At 39.5% G+C, this 23,011-nt stretch overlaps 1 protein-coding gene across 1 annotated transcript in view; it reads right to left on the bottom strand.

The window, feature by feature from the left end:
- Nucleotides 1-1,498: 1,498 nt before the first annotated feature.
- Nucleotides 1,499-23,011, bottom strand: part of RNF11 (ring finger protein 11) — a 42,825-nt gene continuing 21,312 nt past the window's right edge. The window contains exons 2-3 of the mRNA XM_070405097.1: nt 5,918-6,087; nt 1,499-3,480 (exon numbers count right to left, since the gene is read on the bottom strand). Of these exons, the coding sequence (XP_070261198.1) occupies nt 3,309-3,480; nt 5,918-6,087 (342 nt within the window). The 3' untranslated portion in view covers nt 1,499-3,308. The remainder of the gene's footprint in view (nt 3,481-5,917; nt 6,088-23,011) is intronic.

Below are 23,011 nucleotides of genomic sequence, written 5' to 3'. Positions count from 1 at the left end.
CCTTTGTGAGAACAGGGGCACAAAGTTAATGGAAACAAAAGATTTCAATAGTAAAATACTTAGAAACTGGGACCAAGTGGGGAAAAGAAGAAGGAATTCAGCTAAGTCCCCACAGGATTAATATAATGCATCAGGAGGATACTGGCTCTCATGCCCATGACTCCCCTGATGGGAACATCCTGAATCAGGCTTGTGTCTTAGGGAAGTCTAGTTGAGTGTAAGGCTGGAGCAAGAGAGCTATTTAGAGAGGCAGAGAGGAAGGGAAAAACAAACTATCTTTTCTGGCTTTCTCTCCAACCAATAAAAGACTAGATGATCTTTAAATTCAGGTGAATAAATTTAATATTACTTCAGGAGCTACTGACCAAAAACCCAACTTTTCCCATGTCCACTAATTTCAAAATTAAAAGTTTAAAAAATTAGTTGACCCATGGATATAGACAATAATGTGGTGAAGGCCTGGCATGGATGGCAGGGTGAGCTAGAAGGGGTCAATGGGGGATATCTGTAATATTTTCAATAATAAAGATTAAAAAAATACCAGTTGAGGTTATTATGTCAGCTATGATGCACTTAAATGCAAGTGAATCAGTTGACTCAGAAACTGACTACTAGCTAATATCCTTGTAAGCAGAGGTAGCCACCAAGCTGCATACATTTCTGGATTATGCCAAAGAAACTTACCTTCTTCTCCTGATTCCCATTCTCCTCTTTTAAAATGCATGCTTCCTTACAAAGGAGCTTTGTACATAGAGAATTTGTTACTTCAATGCCCATTGTATTCTGTAAAATCATACTGTTTTAATATCACACGGTATGTACTGGTAGTAGGGTGAGTTATAATACCTGGCTTAAGAAATTCTCTACAAAGAACGCTCATAGAATTGAAAAGGTTTGTGTGAGTCAAACTACTAGTATTTAAATTTGTTTGGTTTACATTTAAAAGAATAAAATTCTTTTTATTTTTCCTCATCAGGCTTTTCAGACATTTAAAATCCTATAGCCAAGCATGAACACGCTAATCTAAATATGGTGAGCCTATCATCTGGCTTTAGAAAATTTGAATCTATTAAGCTTCTAAATTTATGATGAAATACCAAGCCATAAAAATACTTTCCCCAAATTATATATACCCAAAGATTCAAAAGTAACTGATTAAATCTATACATATATGTTTTAAAGAAAAGACTAGAAAACTTGGGAAATATTGTTATGTAATCAACTCTAACTTTAGCTCTTTACAACTGTATTATAACTTTATTTAACTTAGTAAAAGCCAAAATTGGTGGTTTTTAACATGTAGCTGAAGGTCAAAATCAAAGAATACAAAGTACCTAAAAAAAAAAAGCATTCAACTCAATACTGGTACCTTCAATACTACCAAACTTCTGTGAAAGAAGCCATGTATAAAGAAAGACTAACAGCAACATAAAAAATGAGTTTTAAAAAGTTCATTTACCAAATTTAAAGATCTAGAAAAAAAGTCTGACTATAATACTTGATAACACAGACATCATGTTTAAGTAGAAAACACAAGGATAAAAACAGTAATATCACTAAAAATATTGCACAACTTCAGGTGTTTCCTCCAAATTTGCTTTATGTAATTGGGTGGATATAAATTAATGAACAAAAATTAAGCAAGATACATGTAACAATTTAATAAACCTGACAATCTAATTACTTTCATTTTTTTTCTCTCAAATTCATCTTTAAGTCTTTCCATCATGGGGCTCATAAGAAAATTAACCAACATATGGATACTACAGCCAAATGTCAAATCTTTAAAAAGCACTTATGACATACTAAATTCCTCTATACGCAGTTATGAAGTATCTTGTATTTTGTATCTAGAAAAGTGTTAGAGTCAAATATTCAACTCAATATAAAATAATAAGAAACATTTCTGATTTGTTAGGTTGAAACTGCTTCTCCTTTTGCTAATGAATGATTTCTTTAGCTGTAATATCACTGAGCTGAACAAATAAACCACCTCTGAGTACATACGGAAAAATAAACACATGCTAAAAATGGATAAAACATTACAACTACTTCTTTACTAGACCATCTCTACCTCTAACACTTCAGAAGCTTAGAGATTCAGTGTTCTTACATTAACTGCAAGATAAAATAAAGGAGAAATTCCTTCTTTTTTGAGATCACAACTATGAAGTCATGTGGTTATACAAATTCTGCATTTGTGTGCAAAACATGAAACACATATATCTTAATTATCCTTGCTTATACTAGACTTGCCAGTCAGCTAGCAGGACTTTCCAAGAAACAGAGACTGAGATGTGTTTTGTATAATTTCAATAACCTCAGCACTACAATAATAAGAGATGCAGTATCCTTTTGCTATGGTTCAAGACAACAGGGAAGGAGGTCACAAGAAAAACTGAGAAACTTTTCTCAGTTTCACCATGGTGCCACTTTCATTTTTACATAAGCATTGTGGCATAATTCAAGCTCAATAAATCAGAAATCTTAATTTTTAAAATTTACCTTGACTTTTAATTATCACCATATTAACCAAAATAATTAGATAAACACATTGGAAAGGGTAATACTAAACTCCTACTAGAGTTGGTTTCTTGACACATTAACTCATGTTTTTTTATAGAAAGGGATAGTGCATCTCAGTTTGCTTACAAGCTAGGAGATCACTTTGAATTCTGCATTTCCTAACTGCAAACAGATATAGCACTTATAACAGGTTATAAATAAACTGGTTTTCAAGCATAGAGCCAGCCCCAACGATAATAATACACTATTTAAAAAGACCTAAGGCAATGAATTCCATTTCCAATGGAAAAAAAGAACTGTGCAAACAAGCTTAAAACTACTTTTTTTGTGCCAGTGTTATAAAATGTAGCTTTTAATAAAACCTTGACCCAAATGCTAGCAACTTCAGAAAAGAATTTGGGTGGGGAAGAAGAAAGTTATTTCATTTAGGAAAAACAACCACTATCTTTTTCCTAATCTTCAACACACACGATTTAAACATATAACAGCTGCTGTAACACTTTACACAATTCCTATGTACTGGAGCAATAACAAGATCTAAATACAATTATATTTTTTTAAACACTGGGTCAAGGCTTTACATAAAAATACCATCCTACTTTTCCCCCTAAGTTTCTAAAATATGACGTACTTTTCCCCAACATCTGCAGCCATTCAGGAATTTTTAGGAAACATTTGTGCATGATCTTAATTCCTAATCCCTGGCTCTTTGGGCTCAGTGACAAAAGATCAAAACCACCAAAAAATGAAGGTTCACTTGAAGTCAGATGAGAGATCCTGGCTCAATTAGTCTCATAGGACGAAAGCAGTGCTGCATCAACTGGCTCCATGCAGGAGGGGCATGTGAAGGATCTCATCAACCAGTCATCTATACAGTCCAGGTGATAGATGTGCATGCACGGCAGAAATCGAATTGGGTCCCCATAAACAAAGTCCATCATACAGATCACACACCTGTTGGGAGTGAGAGAGAAATAATCAGAAAGCATTTTTAGAGAAGTGGTCCGTATAGAATAATCTTTAAAATCCCATTACAAAGACAGTGTTAATCTGAAACAGATAGAAATGGTTTGCCAGTCATCCTACCATCAAAGCAAATTGAAATTTTTTTCCTATAAGTGTTAGACCATCTACAACCTATCATTTCAATCCCCTGGAAATACACAGACTTTGAGAGCAATCAACAGAACAAAGAGAAATGGACCACATTGGGGTCAAAGCCATTGCTAGAACTGTGCTTGTAAAACAGCTACATGTAGAAGACACTGAAAGGAAAATGTGATACTTTAGGTAGGAAACCACTGGCTAGATAAACTTTGTTTACACGAACTGAGTTTTTAGTTTAAGTCCAGAAATAAGAGTTTCCATTTTAATAACTATACATATCCAAAACAGAACCACTAATTTCAGCCTATTTACTAGGCTGCTGTAGGCTGGAATTCTCTTTATCAATCCCAGTTTCAAGTTCACTGCACTTTCCTTCAGGTTCAAAAAGCAACACAATTCTGCAAGTGTTTCAAGTCAGTGTTCTAGACTGACCAATGTGCTCAGTGGTTAGTATTGACCCATGAACCAAGAGGTCACTTCCTGGTCAGGGCACATGCCTGGGTTGCAGGCTCGATCCACAGCAGGGGGTGTGTAGGAGGCAGCCAACTGGTGTTTCTCTCTCATAGGTGTTTCTCTCTATCCCTCTGTCCTCCTCTCTCTCTAAAGTCAATAAAAACATATTTTAATAAAAAAAAATGTTAAAATTTTGAGTCTCTTTCTTCACCAGTCTTTTTTTTTACTTATTAAAAAAGTGTTCTAGATAGGATATGATCCTAAGTGCTAGCACTAAAATTTAAATGGTGCTATGGCTCAAACAGTCAAACATCAACAAAGTAAATTAGATTATGCATGTATTGGCAAGACTACTCTCAACCTAAAAGGAGTATGGCTGTCTTTATTAGAAACTCTCAAATAATAACTCTGAGGACAAAAACTCCCCAGAAGTAACATTTTATACAATATTCAAATCGGCAGGCTTAATATTACTACTCCACAAATTAAGAAATAGATACAAGATTTTCCTCATATCACTAAAAACCATTAGTAAACAATTTTACTTTCAGTCTGATAGCTTTTATTTATATATTAGAGGCCTGGTGCACAAAATTCATGCATGGGTAGAGGGGGGATGGTCACCTCAGGCCAGCCTGCACCCTCTCCAATCCAGGACCCCTCAGGGGATGTCCAACTGCTGGTTTAGGCCCGATCCTGGGGACATCCCTCTCACAATCCTGGACCACTGGCTCCTAACCCCTCCCCTGCCTGCCTGCCTAATTGCCCCTAACTGCCCTCCCCCGCCCCTGCCAGCCTGATCACCCCTAACTGCCTCTGCCTGCCGGCCTGATCGCCCCCAACTGCCCCCGCCCCCCCGCCCGCCAGCCTGGTTGCCCCCAACTGCAGCCCCCGCCAGCCTGGTCGCCCCACGCAGCCTGCTGTTCGGTCATTTGGTCGCCCCTCACTAACCCCCCTGCCAGCCAGGTCGCCCCACACAGCCTGCTGCTTGGTGGTTTGGTTGCCCCTCACTAACCCCCTGCCAGCCTGGTCACCCGATGCGGCCTGTTTGGTCGTCTGTTTGGTTGCTATGGTCGCTTAGGCTTTTATATAGATAGATATACAAAATTCTAAGAATAAGCCAGTTGATTATGGCTATATAACTTATCAATGTATTCAAATCAAAGTATTCCTATACCACAATTTACTTAACTATACCTCTACTATTGTTTTTAACTGAATAAAACTATGGTGAATATTTTTATGCATAAGGCTATAGGAGAGTGAAGTAACATTTTGGGATAGATCTCTAGAATTAACTGTCTCAAAGGGTACAGACTTGAAGGTCCTTGACACATTGCCAAATTGCTTTCCCAGCTGACAAGGCAATGTTGGTGCTAGTTTATACTCACACAGATGAATCATTTTTTTAAAAATATATTTTATTGATTTTTTACAGAGAGGAAGGGAGAGGGATAGAGAGTTAGAACCATCTATGAGAGAGAAACATTGATCAGCTGCCTCCTGCACACTCCCTACTGGGGATGTGCCTGCAACCAAGGTACATGCCCTCGACCGGAATCGAACCTGGGACCCGTGAGTCCGCAGGCTGATGCTCTATCCACTGAGCCAAACCGGTTAGAGCTAGATGAATCATTTTTTAACTGACATCAACTTTCATCCAAATGGACACAAGCAACATATAAAATAGTCAGAATTCAAATTCTTCTTAAATTACTTTATCTAAACATTATCTTGCATTAACTGACTTCCAAAATGCAGGAGAATATTTTTCAAAAGAAAATCTCTTAAAATAGACCTTTAAAACATGTATAAATTTATTGATACTTACTCCCGGATCTTTTTTTCTGATCCATCTCTTCCAGGGTCATAAACTCCTTTAGGCAGATGTTGTATAAGGCCTATTCTTTGAGCTATCCTAATTTGTTCCTCTTCAGTCAGTTGAGTTGCTAGGCGAGTCTGGCTAGGTGTTGGATGATAGACCGGAACTGGAACTTGTTCCTGAATTTTAAGAAATGGAGAAAAGGATTAGTTTTTAAAAATCTGTTTTCTGGTTTATATTTTCCTTTTGTTTCTTCTTTTTTTGGTTGGAAGGGGAAAGGGGAGTTTGGGGAGAGGTAGACTGAGCTAGTGTACAGTAATATAAGATTCTGTGTTAGCCAGCTTTAATTTTAGCATATCTGACCTACTTTGAAGGATGTACAGTAAACACAAGCTTCCCTGGAAAAAAAAAAAAGTACGATATATGAAGTATTCTCCATGAAGACCATAAAACCCAGATATATTCACTCCTGATACACAAATAGGTAATCAATATAATTAATTAATCTAATGAAATGTATGCGATATTCTGTAGGACACAATGGAGTTTTGTGGCCTCAGTATACCATTATTTATATTAGAACTGGCCATGATAGACTCTTATTTGCAAACTTATTTTTTCTTTCCACATAGACAGCAACCTTAAAATTAATTTATTTACTTGAAAAGACTGCATATTTTTGCAATAAATTTTTGTAAAATTCCTTTTAGGTTTCTGGATACATATTTGGATATGATAATTGAGCGAGTCAATATGAGACCACCTTTCCGCCCAAATGGAATAAAGAGCTCTTAGGGATATATATTAAATAGCCAAATATCTACTTATAACATTCACTTACTTGCATATATTACCATAAAAATATACTAATTTAGACATATTGCCATATTGCTTTTTTCTACTTACATTTATAAAGTAATTTTACTCATACTCTTCATACATTCTTTCGACAGATATTCACTGAGGACTCTTAAGTGTCAGGTGATGGGGAGTTGAGAATAAACAAAATAAAAGTTCCTAGAGTGATGGAGGATGCTAGTTTAGATAGTATGTTCAGGGAAAACCTCTCTGATGAGACATTTGAGAAGGTGCCTCAATGAAGTATAAGTTAGATACTAATAATTGTAAGACCTAATAATTTCCTTGTGGCTAGAACTATTTGAGCCACCTAATACGTTTTCCAGAGAACATCTCTACTGAATAAACTGGCAGAGACATAACACTTTGAATCCATGTATGAAACTTTCATAGGAAATATAATGTCAAACCATAACTACTTACATTAGAAAATAATTATTGAGTTTCCTATTAAAGACATTTTAACATAAGACTTGAAATATTCCTTTTCTCTGAGATTCAGAACAAATGTATAATTAAAGAGCTCAAACCCAGTAAATCCTTTATCAAATAATTAAGAGTATATTCTCTGGCATAAGCAAAATGCCAGCAATTCAAAGTTTAATGTTCTATAAATTTCCATATAAATTAATTAATAGTTACTTTAACTACTTTCATACTTCTATCTAACCATTTAGGAAATAATAAGCATGTGAATGCTTATCAAAACTATTTTTTTCATCTAAATACTTAGTTCATGCATATTACATGCAAAGAAGATACCTTATGATTAAGTATGGCTCTTGAATCCTGAAACCTTGGGCTTAAGATATTTCTCTGCCACTTAACAGAGCTACCATGTTTAAGCTATTTAACTTATCTGGATTAGATCCTACCTTACTTATAGTGTTGTTATAAGGCTTAAATGAGGAAGCTGGTGAATTGCAAAAACTCAGTAAATGGCAATTATTATATAATCATTAATATTGCTTTCAAAGAGCTATAACGATTATTGCAGCCAAACTAGCAAGCTTTTCCATCTTACTACCTTTACTCCTGATATTTTTAAAATCTTTCCCTACAGGTACATTGGTCTAAATTCTACCCTATGAAGTAGGTTGTTGACATGAATGAAACATTCTCAGATCCTCTTCCCTGACATCCAATACTGACAGACTCTGCTTCTAGTCTCAGCTTAATTACATAGGTGTTGTCTACCTATAAGAGAATTAGGAAGATTATACAGAATACAGGAAACTTCAGTTACATGTGCAGTCATCCAGTGAGGAGAGTATCAATTGGTCTCCCACACCCCTTTTATTGAATTTATTGGGGTGACCCTGGTTAACAAAAGTCTATAGGCTTCAGGTGCATGATTTTACAATACATCGTCTGTACTGTGTGCTCACCACCTCCAGCAAGTCTCTATCCATCACCATTTATCTCCTATCCCCTCTTCCACTTCCTTCCACCCACCCTGTTCTAGCCTTCACAGAGGAATATAAGTATCAAACTAACTGTATTTCTCTGGTTGAGCTTGAAAGCTTTCTTTTAGCTGTGTATATCTATAACACTATGTCTACAGGCAGTATTTTGCTTTATAAACAACTAGAGGCCTGGTGCACAAAAATTTGTGCACTCGGGGGGGGGGGGGTCCCTCAGCCCGGCCTGTGCTCTCTCGAAGTCTGGGACCCCTCGGGAGATAACGACCTGCTGGCTTAGGCCTGCTCCCGGGTGGCAGAGGGCAGGCCCAATCCCTAGGTGCAGCCCCCTGTCATGCACAGAGCAGGGCGGATCGGGAGGTTGTGATGCCACCCCCAGTCACGCTCAGGGTAGGGCTGATTGGGGGGTTGGGGCACCACCCCCGTCACACTCAAGGCAGGGTCGATGGGGAGGTTGCGGCGCCACCCCCTGTCACACACAGAGCAGGGCGGATCAGGGGGTTGGGGCACCACCCTCTATCACCCACAGATCAGGGCCGATCAGGGGGTCGGGGCGCCGCCACTGTCACACTCAGAGCAGGGCCGATGGGGAGGTTATGGCTCAACCCCGTCACACACAGAGCAGGGCCTGTGGGGAGGGGGTGGGGTTTGGGGTGCCGCACCCTGTCACACACTGAGCTGCAGGGCGATCAGGGGGTTGGGGAGCTCCCCCCTATCAGGCACAGAGCAGGACTTATCAGGGGGTTGGGGCACCTTCCCCTGTCACGAACAGAGCAGGGCGGATAGGAAGGTTGTAGCCCTGCCCCGTCACACACAGAGCCGCAGGGAGATCGGGGGGTTTGGGCGCTGCACCCTGTCACGCTAATCCCGGTGCTGGGAGGCATATTACCCTTTTACTATATAGGATAGAGGCCTGGTGCACGGGTGGGGGCCGGCTGGTTTGCCCTGAAGGGTGTCCTGGATCAGGGTGGGGGTCCCGCTTGGGTGCCTGGCCAGCCTGGGTGAGGAGATGATGGCTGTTTGCAGCTGGTCACACCCCCTTCAGGGTGGGGGTCCCCACTGGGGTGCCTGGCCAGTCTGGGTGAGGGGCTGAGGGCTGTTTTCAGGCTGGCGGGTGACTGAAGCTCCCAACCGCTCCTTTTTTTCTTTTTTCTTTTTTATTCTGTGCCAGCTTTAGCTCTGAGGCTTGGCTCCAGCTCTGAGGCCGCAGCCTGCTGAAAGCAGGTATCTGGTTTGTTTGGGTTCTATAATTGAAACACTGTTTCAATTCCAGCTCTGAAGCCCAGCTGGCTGAAAGCAGGTTTCTGGGGTTTTGTTTAGCTTCTATATTTGTAACAATGTTTCAAACTGCAAGCTCAGAGGCCGGCAGTGGCAGGCGGGGAACGGTGGTTTCCTCCGTCACTGAAGCAAGCCAGCCTCCTGTTCGCTTCAAGCTGCCTGGCTGCTGGCCGCCATCTTGGCTGGCAGTTAATTTGCATATCGCCCTGATTAGCCAATAGGAAGGGTAGCGGAGGTACGGCTAATTACCATGTTTCTCTTTTATTAGATAGGAGGATTATTTTTTAAGAAACGAATATTTCCTTTTAAATAAGCTTTGTGCATATACAAAACTTTTCAGTTTGTACCTCAAACTCGAACATTTTATATGCAATATATACATACATATACATATACACATATACACACACACACACACACACACATATATATATATATATATATACACACATATATATATATACACACATATATATATATATATATATATATATCCTGTTTTATGCACTAGAAAAATAACTTTGTTAACCGGGTTTTACAGTGCATAACAGTTATATGACTTTAGTTATTAATGATAATAAATATGGCCACTTCATCTCTGGTTTAGTTGCAAGGTTTTATACCTAGAGGCAAGCTTTCAGTGCAGAAACGTTTCATGGTTCAGAGTCAAAAAGACTGACCTTGCTCTGCCACTTATTAACTTTCAGACCAAGTTATTTAACCTCTATGAGCCTCAGTTTCTTCATATATAAAGTACTAAGACCATTGTAAGCATAAATGGGGCCCAGCTGATGTGGCTCGGTGATTGAGCGTCGACCTATGAACCAGATCACAGTTCAATTCTCAGGGCACATGCCTGGGTTGTGGGCTCAATCCCCAGTAGGGGGAGTGCAGGAGGCAGCTGATAAATGATTCTCTCTCATCATTGATGTTTCTATCTCTCCCTCTCTTTTCCTCTCTCTGAAGTCAATTACATATACATGAGTGTATGTGTATGTGTGTGTATATATACATATATATATTATGTATATATGCGTATATACATATACATATATCCTATATACTAAAGAGGCAATATGCAAATTGACCGTCATGCCCCCGCACAAGATGACCACCCCCATGTGGTCACAAGATGGCCACCACAAGATGGCCAGCAGGGGAGGGCAGTTGTGGGTGATCAGGCCAGCAGGGGAGGGCAGCTGAGGGCAACCGGGTCTGCAGGGGAGGGAGACCAGGCCGGCAGGGGAGGGCAGTTGGCGGCAACTGGGCTGGCAGGGGAGGGCAGTTGGGGGCAATTGGGCCAGCAGGGGAGCAGTTAGGCATCGATCAGGCTGGCAGGGGAGTGGTTAGGGCAGTGATGGCAAACCTATGACATGCGTGTCAGAGGTGACACGTGAACTCATTTTTTTGATTTTTCTTTGTTAAATGGCATTTAAATATATAAAATAAATATCAAAAATATAAATCTTTGTTTTACTATGGTTGCAAATATCAAAAAATTTCTATATGTGACATGGCACCAGAGTTAAGTTAGGGTTTTTCAAAATGCTGACATGCCGAGCTCAAAAGGTTTGCCATCACTGGGTTAGGGGGTGATCAGGCTGTCAGGCAGAAGCAGTTAGGGGCAATCAGGCAGGCAGGGAGGGGAGTGGTTGGGAGCCAGCAGTCCCAGATTGTGAGAGGGATGTCCGACTGCCGGTTTAGGCCCAATCTCTGTGGGCCTAAACCGGCAGTTGGACATCCCCTGAGGGGTCCCAGATTGGAGAGGGTGCAGGCTGGGCTGAGGAACACCCCCCCCCCCCCCAGTGCACGAATTTTGTGCACCAGGCCTCTAGTGTATGTATGTGTATATATATATATATATATATATATATATATATATATATATATATATAATGGGAATTGCAAGTATATCTGGTACAGCATGAGATAAACATATAAAGGCTCTTTAAATAAATATTAGCTATTATTATTGCAGTTTTAATATTATATGACTATAGAACAGTATTCTAATGTTTAAGAAATAAATGGGACTTAGAATTTAATATATTAATCATACCTCAATAAAGCAGAAATTCAAATAAATAAAATTTAATTTAAAAAAATGAAGTAGATTGGCAGAGTAAGTAAAAACTTCTCAAAAAGGAATCTTAGGCCCTAGCTGGTTTGGCTCAGTGGATAGAGTGTCAGCCTGTGGACTGAAGGGTCCCAGGTTCGATTCCAGTCAAGGGCACATGCCTAGGTTGTGGGCTTGATCCCCAGTAGAGGATGTATAGAAGGCAGCCAATCAATGATTCTTTCTCATCATTGATGTTTCTATCTCTTTCCCTCTCCCTTCCTCTCTGAAATCAATAAAGATATATATTTTTTTTAAAAAAGGAATCTTAGAATTCATCTAACACCAACTCTTCCATTTTATCAGCCTAAGTTTGCCTACCTACTGTCACATAATTACCGACAATGTTGGAATTAGAATTCTGGTCTCCCTTTAAGCCCTTGGTCAACAAACTGCGGCTCTTTGGCCCCTTGAGTGTGGCTCTTCCTAAGCCTTAGGAGTACCCTAATTAAGTTAATAACAATGTACCTACCTATATAGTTTAAGTTTAAAAAATTTGGCTCTCAAAAGAAATTTCAATCATTGTACTGCTGATATTTGGCTCTGTTGGCTAATGAGTTTGCCGACCACTGCTTTAAGCTAATAATTTCCACTACACTATGCGTGGCTGCTGGATAGCAAGAAGATCAATAAGTTAAATGATGTGGATTTTGTCCATTTACATCACTTTGAAGAACAGTACACTGAAATAACATTTCAAGAAAGCCATCAAAATAAGGCATTTCTAATAAAGGGTTCTATAAAGGTTTTTCATCTGTAATAGAGGTTTTATAATTTCAATAATGTCTAGAATTAAGAATTTCAAAGAACATCAACTCCATCTATAAATTGCCCCTGTGAAAACAGATTCTATTACTGGTAGAAAATAAACTCTAAGTCTAATCATAACTTCTCTGTCTGTCCTTCAATTGGAACTTCTGTGGGCTACTTCAAATAGTTCTTACTGTAAGGTTGGGAGAAGGTCAAATTCTGCTGCTACCTAACCTAAGAAAGTTGTTTTAAAACAATATAAGACAGTTTCTCCTTGCACTCACTTTGGGAATTTCTAGTGTCCAGTGACCCTTTCATAAACTACCTGGTCTAAAAAGGTAACATAGCCTATTAATTCGTTGAGTTTTTAAGCAACATAACTGTTGTTCAAAGGAATCTTATTTAGAATCACAATATTTAAGACTGAGCTACTCTGGTAGAATGGGGCTGGGATGGAATGTCACCTAAAAGGGATGTGCATCCCCATCCCCACCCCACCCCTTACTTGGGGTACCTTAGCAGAATCCTATGAATCAATGGAACACAATTTAAAAAACACTTTTATCTAAGAATATGGGATTTTCAGCCTGAAATATTAAAAGCCTTTGGCTATTTACTTTGGTGACTTGAACCACGTCTCTTCATATCTTTGAATATGGAGATAATAGCAGCACTTTAGAGGGTGATGATATACTTGTATATAAGATAACATCAAAAGGCTTTGTAAATGTCAACATTTGTAAGTTATTCCAACCCTCAGTTTTCTCCCCATCATCAAATGACTGGTTTGCAGACTTTAAGCTAACTGCTACTGTCCCTGGCTTTGTTCCTGGCTTTTTGGCTTGTCCCTAATACAAGAAACATTTTGACCTCTGTTGTGACCCCTACCAGCTCTGAGTTTTTCAACCCTTGGATTACCATTCCGTCTAAACTACCTTCCTGACTCTCACAGTCCCAGTCCAACTGGCCAGTCTTGATGAGCTGCCATCCACACCAAGATACGACATATATGAAGTCACACTGGAACAACTGGTATAAGACTATGGGTAATAAGGGACTCCAAAATCCTTGAACACACCTACTATAAAAAGAACTAAACTATGAGTAGTATCTCTAAGCATGTGCTTTTTAAGAGGCTAGATTTTTTCAGTCTTATGGTTCACTTTTGTAGACAGAGAACACAGAAAGCACAACAGATATTTTGTACTTGGGCTAAAAAGGTATGTGATTATCTATGCAACTATTTGACTAATGTACTTCCTCACCACTAAACTATAAGCTTGATAAGAGTAGGGATTGTATCTGTTTGCTTACCAATGTATACTATTTATTCAGCACAGTATCTGACACATAATAGGGACTCAATAAACATTTCTGGGTAACTAAGTGATTTAAACCAAAGCACTCATGTTTCTGTAATTCATGTCACCCTATATAATAAAAGCCTAATATGCAAATTGTCCCCTTGACCAGGAGTTCGACGGCTTGCTATTACATGTGCTGACTAACAGGGGGCGGTACAGAACGTGGCAGCAAACCAAACAAGTCAGTCTAAGACAAATGATGTGGCAATCGGTAGCAGCGAATATTTTAGCAGCTGACTGCCATGTCATTAGTCTTGGACTGACTTGTTTGGTGTGTGCAACAGGAAATATTTTGCTTTCGGAGAACAAGAAAAATAGGTTTATTTGTGTTACACTTATTAATCTGTGCAGTTATTCAGTGTCTGGTAAGTTAATGTTCAAGAATGTTCTATTATTTTATGTTAACGATTACTCATTTATTTCAGCCCTTTGTATTTAGCATGTCTCTATCAAAATAAACCTACGTTTCTATGAAAAATTAAGCTTTTGTTTTTTTTGCGGCCCACATAAACTTAAACCTTGTTTATTTGACCCATTGTTAACCTTTGAGTTTGACATGCTTGGATCAGACCATCAGCCAGTGAATTGAAGAGTCACAGGTTCAATTCCTGGTCAAGAGCATGTGGATTCACTCCCTGCCCCTGGTCGGGGCATGTGCGGGAGGCAACTAGTTGATGTGTTTCTCTCACATAGATATTCCGTTCCTCCCCTCAACTTTCCCTCTCCCTCCCTTCTACTCTCTCTGAAAAGCAATGGAAAAAATATCCTCAGGTGAGGATTAACAAAATGAAAAAAGAATATTTATGCCCACTATCTAGGTTAATGATAGAGAATTATAGTGAAAAGAACACAGACATTTCATGGAATTTTAGCTCTGGCACTAATCAGGTATGCAACCATAATACTTCTAAGCATAAGGTTCCTCATCAGAAAACTGAACAGAATACCTATCTTCAAAGTGTATTATAATGTATAACTAAGAAAATGTAAGTCAAATACCTACCAAGATAGGGCCTCAATATCAGGGCTTCCTCTAATGATATCACTAGTCATCCAAGGTAGACATCCTTCCTAATTTATCATTCTTCTCTCCTTCCCTCTATCCCTTTCAACTACTTAACTGTCTAATTTAAACATTTTCCCCTCGTTAATGCTTTCTTTAATTATCCATGCAAACAACAAAAACAAACAAGACAATCCAAGGAAAAGTATTTACCTTAAAGAAAATGAGTAACTTAAAATTAAAATGTGTGTTAGGAAAAGAAATGCAGCAGCATGGAAAGGGTAGAACAAAAAAGAAACAAAGGATTCCAAAATATGCTGAGGCAGAATAAAGGAAAAAGAGAGGGTCAGTCACACAAAAAAGCAAGGTCTGCCCTCATGAGAACAATCTCTGAAGCATTCCAGTTGCTTGTTAATATATAATGAAGCACCTATAAAAGGATGGATGTTGTGAAAAATATAATGGGCCCCAATCCTAGGGAGTTTACAAGCCAAGAAAGAAACAGATCAAAGTATAAACATGTCTATCTGAAGGGTACTGCATTAAAAGTTGGACTGAATTTAGGGAATATGATATAATTTCAGAAACTAAAACAATGCAGTGGGGAAGTGCCTAAATAATGTGCTGAGGCTGGAAATAGCACAAGTCTGGTTTGTGGTAAAGGAAAAATAAAGTCACTGCTAAAGAATGCAGCTTGTCACCAAAAGCTGTATCCTTTCCTCCAGTAAAAACTGAGTAAGCTCTTCTGATTTTTTCCATACAGCCTTACAAGTGGCTGCTGGCACCACCCCCTCTCCAGCTGCAGTCTTCCACTGGGAATGTTTTCTCTGAATTTTGCCAGACTGAAACTCAAGGCCATAAAATGGAGAATTTGGAATAGATGGTCTCAATGCATACTCTAACTGCTGTTCAATGATTCTTGACCAAGAAACCCCCAAACCAACCAACTATCCAACCAAAAAACCCAAAGATTAGCATTAATGCAGTTCCTGAACCATAAAGGATAATTTTTACATAAATTATACAATCATACGTTTAGAGGGGGAAAGAGTTAGCATCCCATTCGTACACGGGGGGAGGGAAGGGGTCCTCAGCCCGGCCTGCACCCTCTCCAATCTGGGACCCCTCGGGGGATGTCTGACTGCCTCTTGCAATCTGGGACCACTGGCTCCTATCTGCTCGCCTGCCTGCCTGCCTGATCAACCCTAACCTCTCTACCTGCCTGCCTGATCGCCCCTAACTGCTCCCCTACCGGCCTGATTGCCCCTAACTGCTCCCCTTCTGGACTGATCGTCCCTAACCGCCTCTGCCTTGCCCCGCACCCGGGACCCAGGATTCCCTCCTTCGGCCAGTCGCAGGCACCCGGACCCGTGCTTCCCTCCCTCTGGCTGCAGGCACCCAGGGCCCGGGCCGGCTTTGCCCGGGGCCGGCCACAGCCGCAGGGGACCATGGGGCGGGCGACTTATCTCTCTCCTGGGCCGCAGCCTGGCTGGTCCCCGTTCCTCTCTCCCCAGTGTTGAGTCTGAGCCGTTAGGGTGTGATGGCATGATGGAGTGAGGGCGTGATGACCACTTGCATATTAGCTCTTTATTATATAGGATTATATAGGATGAAAAAATATACAAACCAGAGTGATCTTCATGGGAAAAAACACTGCTTCCAGGGAAGTGGTTCGGCATTTGTTTGCTTAGTTTTTAAAGAAATGAAAGTTGGCTTCTTTCATTCATTACATAAATATTCACTGACCACTTATCATACAGGGTTATAAACAGTATCCTAATTAGAGAAGGGTTGGTAGGCATTATCACCACAGGCACTCAGTATTAGCAAGTCATTAGATAAGCTTATTCATCTACCTAAATATCAAAACAACTGAAATCAAGGTCACATTTTGAGCCCAGGCACAAATTATAGTATTTCTTGAACACCCAATCACATTTCAGATACTGTTTTAGGCAAAGGAGAGAGATATTGACCAAGTCAGATAAGGTGTTTATGAAGCCTAAATCCCTTATAGCAGGGGATAGAGAAATAGTAAACAAAAAGAAGATACTACCTTACCCACAGGTCCTACTATTCCTAAACTGCCCATGATCTGGCAACTTCTGGGACAGGCATACTAGTACATTCTAGTTGACCCAACACGTCAACATTTGATGACGTGTACCTCCTGACTGGTGAAGAGAGATTGAACCAATTAGATTCTTCTTTTAGAATTAGAATTGGAAAACTGAATCACAACTGACCTGAAAGGTCATCAAGCAGCAAATAAGAGGTATGTGTAAACTGAAGTTATAAGGAAACTGATAGTATAAAAGATAGATTAGAAATGCTGAGTGAAGCAGAAATTGGGAGAGCCCACAAATGAAAAAGCCGGAAGCCCCTAGGTAAGAGAGATGGGTATTGGTTCCTTGAAAGCTTTCTGGTTCTGATCATTAAAATAAGCACCTCAGAGTTAATTTTGTCTAAAACAAGAGTTTCCTTAGCACAGTGGTCGGCAAACTGTGGCTCGCGAGTCACACGCTGCTCTTTGGCCCCTTGAGTGTGGCTCTTCCACAAAATACCATGTGTGGGCGCGCACGTACAGTGCGATTTAAACTTCATGGCCCATGCGCAGAAGTTGGTATTTTGTAGAAGAGCCACACTCAAGGGTCCAAAGAGCTGCATGTGGCTCGTGAGCCGCAGTTTGCTGACCACTGCCTTAGCACCACCACCATTTTATTCTCTAAGCTAGACTGCCTTTTCCTTCTCACCAAGCAAACTAGCTTCCAGATGGGAAATAGCACCCACTTACTGAAAAAAAATTGCTTACCAGTGGGGCAGATCTCCAGGGTAGTTGTAGACCAAGAAATATTACTTGGACTAAATGTATGAGTTATTCTTCGTTACAGCCAAAAAACACTGAAATTTTTCTCATTTAAGCATCCTATCTCTCAATTTTACCAGCTCAAAGAATAAGAATATGCATTTCATAATTTGTCTTTCATCCTTAAACAGAAAATGCAAAAATAATATTCCTACTTAAAAGCTAAAAGCACCGACTAGAGAGACCAAGATGGCAGCGTAGGTAAACACCGGAGACCGCTGCCGCAAACAACCATTTCAAAAATACAATTAAAAGACGGAACGGACATCACCCTGAACCACAGGAAGGCTGGCTGAAGAGAGACTCTACAACTAGAAGGAAAGAGAACAGCAAACCGAGGCTCAGAGGCGGCGCAGTGTGGAAAATACAAAGGTACCGAGGTGCGCGCGCAAAGCGGGCTGGTGGCTGAGAGCGTGGTTGTCATTTTCAGTCGGGAGTGAGTCTCAGACTCTGGGCTCCAGATCCGGGCGAGTCTCTAGGGACCCAGACTCAAACGGGAGAAGCGGGATTATCCGGCATCAGTTGGAACCTGAGGGCAGCTTTCTCTCCGAGGTTTGCAGCGGCTGCCGGGGTTCTGAGAAGCAGAGCCTCTGGGAATGGGACTGAGAGCGGCCATAACTGCTCCCTCCGCCCGCCCTGTTGATCCCGCCCCGCCCAAACCCTGCGCACAGCCATTTGCCGATCGCCTCAGGCAAAGGCTGGATTAGCACCTCCCCAGAAGGCAGACGTTTTCCATACAGCTGATTCCTACAGCCAGTCGGCCTGGGGGTCAAATCCCTCTAGTGTTAACTACAACAATTAAGGCTTGGCTAGAACAAGACTGCGCACAAAGACCACAAGGGGGTGCACCAAGAAAGCATAAAAGATGCGGAGACAAAAAAACATGACAGAAATGGAGGATATGGAGCTAAGAATCGCAATTTTGAGGGCTTGCTATAAACTTGAGCAGAGCCTCACGAAAACTAATGAGACCCTCGATGCTACGATAAAGAAATTAGAAAGTAAGCATACACGGACTGAAATAAAGAATATTATACCAAATAGCAGACCAGAGGAGCACAAGAATCAAACCAAAGATTCGACAAAAAACACCCAACTGGAAAAGCAAAATGAAAAAAGAATCCAAAAGTGTGAAGATAGTGTAAGGAGCCTCTGGGACAGCTTCAAGCGCACTAATATCAGAATAATAGGGGTGCCAGAAGATGAGAGACAGCAAGATATTGAAAACCTATTTGAAGAAATAATGGCAGAAAACTTCCCCCACCTGGTGAAAGAAATGGACTTACAGGTCCAAGAAGCGAAGAGAACCCCAAACAAAAGGAATCCAAAGAGGACCACACCAAGACACATCATAATTAAAATGCCAAGAGCAAAAGACAAAGAGAGAATCTTAAAAGCAGCAAGAGAAAGAGACTCAATTACCTACAAGGGAGTACCCATACGACTGTCAGCTGATTTCTCAACAGAAACTTTGCAGGCCAGAAGGGAATGGCAAGAAATATTCAAAGTACTGAATACCAAGAACCTACAACCAAGATTACTTTATCCAGCAAAGCTATCATTCAGAATTGAAGGTCAGATAAAGAGCTTCACAGATAAGGAAAAGCTAAAGGACTTCATCACCACTAAACCAGTATTATACGAAATGCTGAAAGATTTCCTTTAAGAAGAGGAAGAAGAAAAAGGTAAAGATACAAATTGTGAACAATAAACATGCATCTATCAACAAGTGAATCTAAGAATCAAGTGAATAAATAATCTGATGTACAGAATGAACTGGTGATTACAATGAATCAGGGACATAGAAGGGGAATGGACTGACTATTCTTGGGGGGGGGGGGGGGGAAGGGGAATGGGAGATGTGGGAAGAGAATGGACAAAAATCGTGCACCTATGGATGAGGACAGTGGGTGGGGAGTGACGGTGGAGGGTGGGGCGGGAACTGGGAGAAGGGGAGTTATGGGAAAAAAAGAGGAACAAATGTAATCAGAACAATAAAGATTTAAAAAAAAAAAAAAAAGCTAAAAGCACTAAGCCCAAGAATCTTTGCAAAACCAATCATCAAAGTCAGAATATATGTACCTTTAAGGAGTTAAAAGATGTAAGCTTAAAAAAAATGTAAGCTTAAAAAAAAGTGTATTAATTCCAAAAAGAATGTCTGTAGCAGCCAAGGGTTGGTTTTGAAGCTCAGGAAGTCTGGTATTACATATACTGCATTAAGTTCTCTAACAGATAACCTCCCCCTCTTTTTTTTTTAAAGTTATTTTTTGAAGGGCCAGGGCTAACATCACCAATAAATATTAATTTCTTCCAAAGACTGTTGAACTTAGGTTGAATTTTGCAAAATAACTCTTTAGGAAATACATTTCTTGGATTCTAACAATTTTTGAAGCTAAGTGAAAAACCATTTTAGCCCAGCAAATGTACATACCAATTAAAATTTACATTCTGAGTGCAAAAAGCATTGAAAAAAAAATTTTAAAAATACATCTCATGATTGAGAAAATATGATATCACTATAAGGCAAAACACCTACATTTAATATAATACCTTTATTGATATATAATTTACACAATATAATTAACCCATTTAAAGTATACAATTGAATGATTTTTAGTATGTTATGTAACCATTATCACAATTTTAGAACATTTTCATCATACCCAAAAGAAACCCCATATACCCACTAGCAGTCATTCCCCTATGCCACCTCCCCCACCCCCCAAATTCCCCAGCCTAACCATTCATCAGTTGATGGACATCTGAATTGTTTCCACTTAATGGCTATTATAAATATACTACTATGAGCATCTGTATACAAGTTTCTATGTAAATATGTTTTCATTTCTCTTGAATATGCTTTTATAGAGAGGCAAGTTTGGATTCCCAAGAGACCTTGTTTAAAATTTGGGACATACAAAAAATAAAAAAATAAAAAATAAATAAAATAAAATTCAGGACATACAAAATATTTTAAATTATTTCACAATCTTATCTTTTTGGCTCTGCATTATGAAATGTTTTCTAAACTGCAAGTCAAGACCAACCTGTGGGTTGTGAAATCAGTTTTAGAGACTCACAGCTAGGAGCTTTTAAAAATATAAAATAGAATATACAGAATCTATACTAATAAAAGGGTAATATGCTAATTAGACCGGACATCTTCCGGATGACCTTCTGGACAAAGCCACGGTGGCAGGGCAGAGGCAGAGGCAGTTAGGGGGATCAGGCCAGCAGGGGAGAGCAGTTAGGGGGATCAGGCTGGCAGTTAGGGGGATCAGGCCAGCAGGGGAGAGCAGTTAGGGCGATCAGGCAGAGGGGGTTAGGGGTGATAAAAAAAAAGAAGCAGGTTCTGAAGTTTACCCTTGACTGCACCCATCCCGTAAAAGATGGAATCATGGACGCTGCCAACTTTGAGCAGTTTCTTCAGGAGAGAATTAAAGTGAATGGAAAAGCTGGGAATCTCGGCGGAGGGGCTGTAACCATTGAAAGAACCAAGAGTAAGATCACTGTAACGTCTGAGTGGCCTTTTTCCAAAAGGTATTTGAAATATCTCAGCAAAAAATATTTGAGAAGAATAATCTACGTGACTGGTTGCATGTAGTTGCTAACAGCAAAGAGTTACGAATTGTGTTACTTCTAGATATACCAGGATGAAGAAGAGCAGGAAGATGAGGATTAAAGCTCATTTACCTAGCAAATTTTGTATGAATTCTTGAATAAAACTTGGGAACGAAAAAAGAAAAAAAAGAGATCTAAATTTTTAAGCTCAATGTAATCTTTAGATTGACGGATACATAATCCTTAGATTCATAGATCCCTATAGGATCAGGGATAGAACTGCATTTCAGTATAACTGCTTTCCTTGGTAATCTTATGTATTCATTCAAAAACAAATCTAAGAAAGGTCCATAAATTTCATCAGATTGCCAAAGGTTTCTGTGCCACAAAGAAGGTTAAGAATTCCTAAGAGGAAGTCTCTGAATTGCAGGTCATGAGTTCATGTCACTGCTGCCAGAAACCACAAAAACTTTGGGGTTTGAGCCACAGAGTTCTGATAAAGGTGTGCGGTATAAGAATTCAGTTGAATTTTGCTGTTGCAACACTATTAGGTATATTGTCAGACTTCATTTAAGATTAGATAGCATGAAATGGGACCATTTAAAAATGGCTGAAAGTCTGAAATCTATGTAGAAAAAAATTTTTTTGCCCCTCTTCGCCACAAGCTTTTTCACAGGAGTCATGGTGGCCTCGGAGAAAGAAAGGCAGAACTTAGATCTTATAAGGAGTCCTAGCTAAATTAAAGCATGTTTTACAAAATAAAAGGCATCTTGAGAAAGAAAATCTAGAGATGAGAGGAAATTCCAGATAATGAGACAGTGGGGAAGAGGAGGAGTATGTGAAAAATGAAACACTGCTAAGCTTACCTCAATATTAAAGGTTTCTTTCCTTTATCTTTTCTACTCTCATATGCATGTGGGTAACCTGCTAAAATTGACTTTATTTACTTAAACAAATTTGTGCCAAGGAAACTTTAAAAACACATCTTTTAAACTTAAAAACAACAAGGTGCCCGTTTATGAAATCCCCAAATAGTTTATTCACAAACAAAAAGCTTCTTTACTAATAGGCACTGCCTTTGGGACCTCTCTATTGGCAGCTCCTAGGAAATTTGACAAACTTGATTATCTGATTTTTCCAATATGCAGAATTTTAAGAGAGGTACTGCAAGGGCAGACATATTGATAGTAGACGAAGAACCAGTGAGAATGGGAAAAGACAATGAGAATAAAATGTTAAAACCAAGTACAAGAATTAAAAGCAGAATTGACTTCACCCAGTAACACAAATAGTCCTACATAACTCAAGACTCTAGAGATGCCATTGTATTACTTCCAGAGTGTAATAACTAATCTAGCAATTATGAAGCAATAAAATGAGATGAAAATTTGCTCAGAAGTCAACATTTCAGTGATTTACGGGAGAAGAAGTGAGAATGGAAAATGAATGTTGTGAAGTTTGAAAAAGGACCCAGTTGAAAATCAGTCTTATTGACTGATTACCAAAGTAGTATACGGGAACAAAAAACGTTGACAACGGTATTGTAGAATTTTATATCTCTTTGAATGTTTTTTTAAAAATCCAAAATAAATCCTTTTTAAACTGGAAAATTTCACTTAAATCTAATTGCAGCTGTATTTTCTATAACTAGATCCATTAGATGCTCTATGTGATTTTAATACCCCATTTTCCTTTTTCACATTTTTTTTTTTTTTTGGTTAATCTTCACCCAAGGATATTTTCTCCAATGATTAAAAAAAAAAATCTTTATTGTTGAGAGTATTAAAGATGTCCTTGTCTGTGTCCATAGGTAATGCACATATGCATATAAGTTCTTTGGTTAATCTTTTCCTGTGCCACTCACCCCCTTTCCCTCGGAGATTCGT

Source organism: Myotis yumanensis, unplaced genomic scaffold (assembly GCF_028538775.1).
Source record: "Myotis yumanensis isolate MYYU_CA2020_CCGP unplaced genomic scaffold, mMyoYum1.0.hap1 SCAF_2, whole genome shotgun sequence".
Lineage (NCBI taxonomy): Eukaryota > Metazoa > Chordata > Mammalia > Chiroptera > Vespertilionidae > Myotis > Myotis yumanensis.
The sequence above is the reverse complement of the archived record's forward strand: the minus strand, read 5'-3'. Positions and strand labels throughout refer to the sequence as shown.